We start from the raw sequence: 9,831 nt of genomic DNA on the forward strand, positions 1-9,831 counted from the left end.
AAAATCGGCGACGTAAAATTCTAAGTGGCGACTGGTCGCCTTTTAGGCTACTTGAAGGACAAGGTCCTTATAGTAGTTGAGCGAAAGAATCACAACAAATTATTTAAGCACAAGAAAAAAAAACTCATACGCAAAATGTAGTTTAAACTGGGGTCAAAAAGAAAAGAGTGAACGAATGAATAAATAAATAATTAAAAATAGCATGCAAAGTACATTACATACATACATACATACAATCACGCCTCTTTCCCAACGGGGTAGGCAGACTACATCCTTCCACTTGCTCCGATTCTGGCATACATGCATGGCATGCAAAATTAACAATAAAACTGACCAAGCGCAGTGTAGGGTTCTCTACTAATATTTTGCATATCTTACTTTACTAGTCTTACAGCCCCTTAGAGTTATGAAATTTGACACCTGATCTAGAATAACACATAGGCTACTTTTTTAGGGGACCTCAGTTCAAATTCGGCTACATTAGGCTACTCAAGCTGTGAAAAATGGCGATAAAAGGTGTGCGAGTTGTTGGCAATACTGCACGACAGTTCACGTTCATGACTGACACGCATTTACGTTTTTTACGTACTCTGGTATCGTACCTCGTCTCGTCTCTCGTCTACAGAGTACGTACGTAACGTAACGTACAACAGGACACTACTGTAGGCACGCATATGCGGCACAGACTGTTCGGTAAACTGGTGAATTCGGGTTTTACTTTCACTGATATAACTTTTGCTGAGTGGCAGTATCGAAAGGTAAAATTACATTTACTGTTCATTACATATATTTATTGTCCTCGAACCCATATGTCTTATGCTAATGTAGAATATATTACCGCTGCACATTTTCTAAATCGGTACCTATTTTGGCAGTACTACATAGCTATGGACCATATGGCTCGAACAAAATGATATTCGAGTGGAAAATCTTATTTAGTCTAAGTAAAAATCTAACCATAACTGATGCAACTTTGCCGTATGTTACCGTTGTTTGCACCTATATAGGGTGACTAGCTTTTGCCCGCGACTTTGTCCGCATGTGCTTTAGTTATCAGGGCATATGTTTTAACTAACCCCTGTTATAATTGTGATAGTTGTATCTGTGTGCATGGCGAAGTACTGTCGTAAACGATAATAAGTAACAGTTTACTAAAGTACTTCGCTATAAACAACATTTTTTTGAAGCAAGTTTATGAAAAGTTTTATGCAAAGCATGAAATTGCACTGTACATAATATTTTGTAAATTAGGTAAATGATATAATAAATAAGAACGGATAATCACACAAAAATTATGCTTATATTAATATTATTGATTTTATTATGCACAACCCGATGCATAATTTTTAAGTTATGTAATAATTATTTGCAAATTTATTTCACACATCATTTTAAATATCAATTTCATTTCCACATTTTAGTTGTATGTTTTGTATGAAAAACCCCCTCCTCTATTGAAGTTGCTAACACCATATGGATCATTTTAAATTGTGACCAGCCATATTTTTAGTCTAGAAACAAGGAAGTCTCATAGAAACTCCCCCCTAAAAAATCGAAAGCTACGTCTTCTTTCTTTATCTTTGCCTACGCAGATCATTTTTATTTTTAATCAGGACCCTGTAAGTATAACAATTTTCATAATACTAAGACCAGAAATGAGAAAATTTCCATACGAACTTTACCCCCCATTTTACGCCTTTAGGGATAATTTTATCCATTTCACCTACACAGATAATTTTTAATTCTAATCGAGAACTTGCATACCTATTTTCATACTTCTAAGTCCAGAAACAAGAAAATTTCCATACAATCTTTACCCTCCATTTTATCCCTTTAGAGGGGAATTTTATAAATTTATCCAAGACAGATAATTTTCAACCTGCGAAGCGATTCAATGGTGCATGCGAAGTTCCCAATCCGCACTGGGCCCGCGTGGGAACTATGGCCCAAGCCCTCTTGTTCTGAGAGGAGGCCTGTGCCCAGCAGTGGGACGTATATAGGCTGGGATGATGATGAGATAATTTTCAATTGTAATCAAGAACTTATACACCTATTTTCACACTTCTAAGTCCAGAAATGAGAAAATTCCATACAAACTCCACCCCCTATTTTACCCCTTTAGGGGATGAATTTCTAAAAATCCTTTCTTAGTGCTCACTTACATCATAAAAAGAACCCCTGTACCAAATTTCAAGTTTCTAGACCCAGCGGTTTGGGTTGTGCCTTGATCTATAGTCAGTCAGTCAGTCAGTCAGTCAGTCAGTTTCTTCTTTTATATATGTAGATAGAGGCAAAAAAGCCGTGGTGGCCTAGTGGTTTGCCCTATCGCCTCTCAAGCAGAGGGTCGTGGGTTCAAATCCCAGCTCGCACCTCTGAGTTTTTCGAAATTCATGTGCGGAGTTACATTTTGAATTTACCACGAGCTTTGCGGTGAGGGAAAACATCGTGAGGAAACCCGCACAAACCTGCGAAGCAATTCAATGGTGCGTGTGAAGTTTCCAATCCGTACTGGGCCCGCGTGGGAACTATGGCCCAAGCCCTCTTGTTCTGAGAGGTGGCCTCTGCCCAGCAGTGGGACGTATATAGGCTGGGATGGATGGATGAGATGGATATATAGATTGGTTATTGATATATAGGATGATAGCTACCTATACAGGGGATTGGTTATTGAATAATTTCGGTGTGTAGTACAACTTATTTGCAGCAAAAAAATGTCATGTGGTAGGTACCCTGTCCATGAATTATCAGTTTCCGAGATATTGTCAATTTTAAGATTTTTCACAAAACTGCCGAATAAGATGAAGAAAAGTTTGTTAAAAATTAAATTGAAATTATTTAATTATTTTCTAATAATTTTCCGATGCCTGAAATGTCAACAATTGTATTTCATAGTAAATAACTAAAAAAGCAACACAAAATGTCATGTTAATCAGCAAAAACCGCTTGATAAAGGCCCAAAGAAGTAGTAAGTACTTCTTTACAAGCAATTAAATGAAATAATAGTACATTGTCTTAAGGGCGGTAAACAAGGAATTACGAACGAGAGTCTATTAGAAGCCCGAAGTCGAAGACTGAGGGCTTTAATGAGTCGATGTTCGTAATTCTAGTACCGCCCGTGCGACATACAATGTTTTTCATCACATTTGCGAGTAAAATTGTATATTTGTAAAAGAAAAACTAATATTTTTTCAAAAAAATGCGATACCGCTGACTACGCTCTTGACAGCGCCAGCCTCCGCGCCGCCCCACCCCACGTAGCATGTGCCCGACCTGCGCGCGCCGCGCTCCTGCACGCCATGCAGTATCACACTCATTTACCGACCTTGGGCTTCATGACAAGAAAATTAGTACGGGCAATGACTCATTTACCGACCACGGGTTTCATGACAAGCACATTAAGGTCGAGGGTTTTATTTGGGGGGTTGCAATCAAGGTAGCCTGCATGTTACAACACTGTTTACGAGCAAGTGTGATGAAAAAAGTATGATACCCAATGTACAAATTACTGAAAAAACTTCTTTGATTAATTAGCTTTCTAATGAGACTACACATTCATTAAAAAATAAATAATTTATCAAAGTAATGACACATTTCTTAAAAGTCTTGAGAACATTTCATAGGAGAAATAACTTGTAATGAATATGATAGAAATCAAAGACAATGATACTAAATAAGGCCTTTTGTTGCACCTGCTATTTAACCTCTCATATACATTCTATTTTAATATGCAAAATGAGATATGCATCTGTTTTAAAGTAAGCACAAATTCTGCTAATTTAAATAAAAAAAAAGATATCCTTAAATTTGGCATGGTTCCTGTCCTTAGCATTTATTTAAATTTATTTTTATATTTTATTTAGTCTCCAGCATCTGTGTGCCTGTTGGCAAAGGTCTCCCTCAGCAGTTTCCACTTCCTCTCGCGTGCAGCTACTCTTGCCCATGTTCTGCCAGCTACTCTGGCTATTTTGTCTTCCCAGCGACGAAATTGCTTTCCCTTATTCCTTTTCCCATGGTATCCCTATTGTTCAGGCTTTAAATATGATGTTTTGCTTTATTATAAAAATACAAATAAGAAGTTATATTAACACAACTACATTCAATGTACTTATTTGGTTGATTCTATGTCCTAAAATAATTAAAGTACAAAAATAAGTTATTGTTCATTCACTAGATCTTGGAAACTAATAAATGAACAACAGTTAATGAACCTATATTTTACCTTTGTTCGAATACTAGCCTTTCGGTAGATAATATATTTGGATCAATGTCACCTAAAACAAAATCTTAATATGACTACTAGAACAAAAGATATTGCACAAATACAAAATGCTGCAGTCTATGAATGAACACCCCCATTCATTCACTGGATTTAGGCCATTTTGGAGTCCGGTATTAAAACAGTAGATTAAAAGGTATTGTTTGTAAACCGAATACATTAAATTATAATTAAACTATATAAAGGTCTTCAAAACTTAAAAAAAACAATACCCAATGAATGGTAGATGCCAGGGACAAATGCAGTAACACATTAGAACTATAGTAACTTTCCTTCTTCGTTACTACTGCTCCATAGAAAAAATGTACAACATATGTACGTCCACTTTATGTTGTCACCATTTCAAAAGTATCGCTTAGGGGTCGAACCAAATCTACCAGAACCTAACAAGTAAAGGGGTTCATCGAAAAAAAAAATACGAGGCGTGTTAGAAACATACAAAATTCTTATTATTTCAAAAAATGTGCGTTTTGTTCATTCACTGATACGCTTACCCTATATGTGGTTTTATTCTAACCTTATGTTCTCGCTGCTGAGGTGAAAAGTTGTATGTGTCACGCAAGACCAAAGTTTTTTGTCATCTCGTGTGTTTGAATCACTCAGTTCTCAGGATTCTAACCTAGAATCATTCGCTACGCTCGTGATTGAATTATAGAATCCTTCGCTTGCTCGGGATTCAAATTCAACACTAGCAGCAAAAAGCAACTTTGCTCTCTTGTTGTACAAATACCTAACTATTTCTACTTTTTTGGAAGAAAACTTTGAATGAGTCGAAATGTTGTACCTACTTGCAATAATAGAATCGCCCCCACTCACCAAGTGCAACCTATTGGACTTGTCAAAACAAATCATATTAGCTGAACCACCATTTCCCTATAGTAACCATTTAAGACTTTCACTATGTGCTTCCTAGTTGTATTATCACACCAGCTGCAAGATGCAAATTTTTGTATTTGCGGCTGTCATGGAACATGACTAATTTTGTATAATGTAATGACCTGTTAGTATTGTTTCTTTTGCTCATGCCTAAATTTTTACTGTCTCTCTTGCACAGATGTGGTGATGACAAATATTTTCATGCATGTGACGTAGACCTGGTTTTGATTTTTTTTAACTTGGTTAATAAAATTGACAATAAACTAATCCAGTTCATTATACCAACATAATTTATTATACTATAGGTAAGTACAATTTTGTTAATTCATTTATCAATTCTAATTTCAGGTAATATTCCATCATGGACACCTCTCTGACAGGAAGTCAAATCCGTAAGGCATTCTTGGACTTCTTCATAGACAAAGGCCATAAGTATGTGCATTCTTCCTCTACAATACCACTTGATGACCCAACTCTTCTCTTCGCCAATGCTGGCATGAACCAGTTTAAGCCAATATTTTTAGGATCAGTTGATCCAAATTCTGAGATGGCTAGCTATGTGCGAACAGTAAACACACAGAAATGTATAAGAGCTGGAGGGAAACACAATGATTTAGATGATGTAGGCAAAGATGTCTACCACCATACTTTCTTTGAAATGATGGGAAATTGGTCTTTTGGAGATTATTTTAAAAAGGAAATTTGTGCTTGGGCATGGGAACTTCTGACTGAAGTGTTCAAATTGTCCGGAGACAGGCTTTATGTCTCTTACTTTGGTGGAGACCCTGCATCTGGACTAGAGGCAGATTTAGAGTGTAAAAATATTTGGTTGCAACTGGGGGTCCCCGAATCCCATATCCTGCCCGGAAGCATGAAAGACAACTTTTGGGAAATGGGGGAAACTGGACCATGTGGTCCATGCTCTGAGTTGCATTATGATAGAATTGGGGGTCGCAATGCTGCTCATCTTGTAAACATGGATGATCCTGATGTTTTAGAAATTTGGAACTTGGTTTTCATACAATTTAACCGAGAGGCAGATGGATCGTTGAGACCTTTACCCAAAAAACATATTGATTGTGGCTTAGGTCTGGAGAGATTAGTATCAGTGATTCAAAACAAACGGGCAAATTATGATACTGATTTTTTTGTCCCAATATTCAAAGCTATTGAGATTGGAACTGGTACTAGACCTTACTCAGGCAAAGTAGGAGATGAGGATGCTGATGGTATTGATATGGCTTATCGAGTTCTTGCCGACCATGCAAGAACTCTTACAATTGCTTTGTCTGATGGAGGCTGCCCAGATAACACTGGCAGAGGTTACGTACTTCGGCGAATTTTAAGAAGGGCTGTGCGTTACGCGTCTGAAAAACTGAATGCTAAACCCGGCTTCTTTGCGTCATTAGTTCATACAGTTGTAGAAATACTTGGAGATGTGTTCCCAGAAATAAAAAAAGACCCTGAATCTATCATACAAACAATCAACGAAGAAGAAATTCAATTTTTGAAAACGTTAACACGCGGTAGAAATCTGTTGAACAGAACTATTGAGAAACTTGGAGACTCGAAAACTGTACCAGGAGAAGTTGCCTGGCGTCTTTATGACACCTACGGTTTCCCAATTGACCTTACTCAATTGATGTGTGAAGAAAAAGGGCTCAACATTGACATGGATGCCTATGAGAAGGCGAAAAAAGAATCGCTCCTCGCATCTCAAGGTAAAGCCGCAGGTCAAGAGGATTTATTAGCTTTGGACATACATGCTATAACTTATTTACAAGATAGTGGAGTGCCGGTCACTGATGATTCACCAAAATATAATTATATCCCTTCATCCGTTGACAAAGATGCTGTATACAATTTCGCACCATGCACTGCAAAAATTCTGGCTTTCAGACTCAACAAACAATTTGTAACTGAGGTAACATCTGGGCAAGAATGTGGGATAATATTAGATAAAACTTCTTTCTATGCTGAACAAGGAGGTCAAATATTTGATGAAGGATACTTGCAAAAAGTGGACGACGACACTAATGAATTTTCTGTTAAGAACGTTCAGGTAAAGGGAGGCTACATTCTGCACATTGGAAAAGTTGAAGGAATATTTAAAGTCGGTGATACAGTGTCACTTCACATCGACACTGAAAGACGGCGACTTGTTATGAATAATCATACGGGAACGCATGTATTGAATAATGTATTAAGAAAAGTACTTGGAAATGATTCAGACCAACGAGGCTCGCTTGTAATGCCAGATCGTCTAAGATTTGACTTCACTAATAAAGGTCCAATGACTACAAAACAAATAAAAGAGGCTGAAGATCTAATTAAAAATATTATTCAAGAAAATAAAACGGTATACGCTAAACATACAAGTTTGAACGATGCGAAGAAAATTAAGGGGTTAAGAGCCATGTTTGATGAACATTATCCAGACCCAGTACGCGTTGTATCAGTTGGAATACCTGTTGAAGAATTAGAGAAAAATCCCGATGGACCAAACGGCTATGAGACTTCCGTAGAATTTTGTGGAGGTTCGCATCTTCACCAAACGGGCCATATTGGGGAATATGTCATTGTCAGTGAAGAAGGCATCGCTAAAGGTATTCGCAGAATTGTTGCATTAACTGGCCCTGAAGCAATTAAAGCTGTGAGCAAATTAAGTGTCTTAGAAAACGATGTTAACAATCTGGCTAACATGATTAAGGAAGAATCTTTTAACCAAAAAGATGTCCTTAAAAAAATTGTAGATCTTACAAATGATATATCACATGCTCAAATATCCTACTGGAAAAAGGACGAATTGAGAAACATGCTTAAAAACTTAAAAAAACAACTTGATGACAAAGAGAGAGCAGCAAAAGCTCTGATTGTAACCAAAGTAACTGAAAAAGCGAAAGAAATGTGTCTTGATGATAAAACGACAGACGTCATTGTTGCTGAACTCAATGCCCAAGGCAACACAAAAGCTTTAGATGGTGCTCTAAAGCAAGTAAAACAGTTGCGCCCAACTGCTTCTGCAATATTCTTCTCGATCGACGAAGACGCAAATAAGATTTATTGCTTAGCTGCTGTGCCTAAAACTGCCAACGCAAAAGGTTTACTGGCATCTGAATGGGTACAATCTGTGGTAGATATTATGGGTGGCAAAGGCGGCGGAAAAGCGGAATCTGCTCAAGCTTCTGGGAATAATCCCCAATCCCTTGAAAAGGCAATGAAAATTGCGAAAGATTTTGCTACCTCCAAGTTGTATTGATACCTTTGATACCTTTGGTTGGTTGATTCTTACCTTTTTTACCAGTGCTACTTAATGAATAAAAACATACTAGTTTGCATTTTTCCTATTTATAATTTCTTTGTATGGTGCAATAAATTCCATTAAATTAAAAAGATGTTTTATTGCATATTTATCTTTTTATTTGATAGCACTTTATAGCCTTTCTCAAAGGTTTAAAAGTAGTAATTTTTGAGAATCTTCTCTGCACGAAAAACTAGATAATATTTAAAATCAAAGACACTGGAGGTTTATGGGGAGACCTATGTCCAACAGTGGACATCCTACGACTGATATATGATACTTAGACGACCGGATGGCCTAGTGGTTAGAGAACCTGACTACGAAGCTTGAGGTCCCGTGTCGGGGCAGATCTTTGTATGAAAAATACGAATGTTTGTTCTCGGGTCTTGGGTGTTTAATATGTATTTAAGTATGTATCTATCTATATAATTATATTTATCCGTTGCTTAGTACCCATAACACAAGCTTTGCTAAGCTTACTTTGGGACTAGGTCAATTGGTGTGAATTGTCCCGTGGTATTTATTTATTTATCTATATAGATGAGGATAACTCACGTCTTAAATCGAGTTTAGCTCGACATGTTTCGGGCTAATCCGTAGCCCTTCGTCTTCGGAGCAACGCGACTCAGCGGCTGCTGCAACACGCGCACTCCAGAGTTATCCGGGTCATTATATTTAATATGAGTGAGTCTCACGGTAGTTTCATGTTCAAAATATATAGATGAGGATTTAAAAATCGGTATAAAATTTTAAAATTAAGGAGCAATTTGAGATACTATATTATCATATTGCATAATACATTATATTTTGAGATCCTGGAAAGAAATTCCCGCGAAATAGTGATAAGATAAAGGAATTCATCAAAGGTGGAGTTGCGGACAACAGCTAGTAACTGGGTCAAAATTATTTTTGTTGTCTTGTTTCTCACTCTGTTGCGTAATTATTAATTACCTACGTCTAACTAACAAATTAAGAAAAAATGTGATGCCATTGCTTGTTTTTTTTTTTGGGGGAACCAATATTTTTTAACTAGAAAAAAAATGTCCCATAGGTGCAAAAAAATCTACTCCCGTCACGTTTTTTCGGGGACAAAAACAGATAACGAAAAGATTTTTTTAAAATAAGAATTGGCAAACGAACATGCGAGTCACCCAATCACCTCCGCCCATGGACACCTGCCAACACGAGGGGTATCACGGGTGCGTTGCCGGCCCTTTGAGGGATTAATAGGCTCGTTTTTAGGGTTCCGTAGCCAAAATGGCAAAAACGGACCCCTTATAGTTTCGCCATGTCTATCTGTCTGTCCGTCCGCGGCTTTGCTCAGGGACTATCAATGCTAGAAAGCTGTAATTTTGCACGAATATATATGTAAACTATG

General features: G+C 37.3%; 1 protein-coding gene across 1 annotated transcript; it reads left to right on the plus strand.

The window, feature by feature from the left end:
* The first annotated feature begins 568 nt into the window (after nt 1–568).
* Nucleotides 569–8,545, plus strand: AlaRS (alanine--tRNA ligase, cytoplasmic). The gene is made up of 2 exons (XM_074085570.1): nt 569–758; nt 5,501–8,545. The coding sequence occupies exon 2, from the start codon at nt 5,514–5,516 to the stop codon at nt 8,409–8,411; it is 2,898 nt and encodes a 965-aa protein (XP_073941671.1). The 5' UTR covers nt 569–758; nt 5,501–5,513; the 3' UTR covers nt 8,412–8,545.
* The last annotated feature ends 1,286 nt before the right edge of the window (nt 8,546–9,831 follow it).

Source organism: Choristoneura fumiferana, chromosome 3, assembly GCF_025370935.1.
Source record: "Choristoneura fumiferana chromosome 3, NRCan_CFum_1, whole genome shotgun sequence".
Taxonomy (NCBI): Eukaryota; Metazoa; Arthropoda; class Insecta; order Lepidoptera; family Tortricidae; genus Choristoneura; species Choristoneura fumiferana.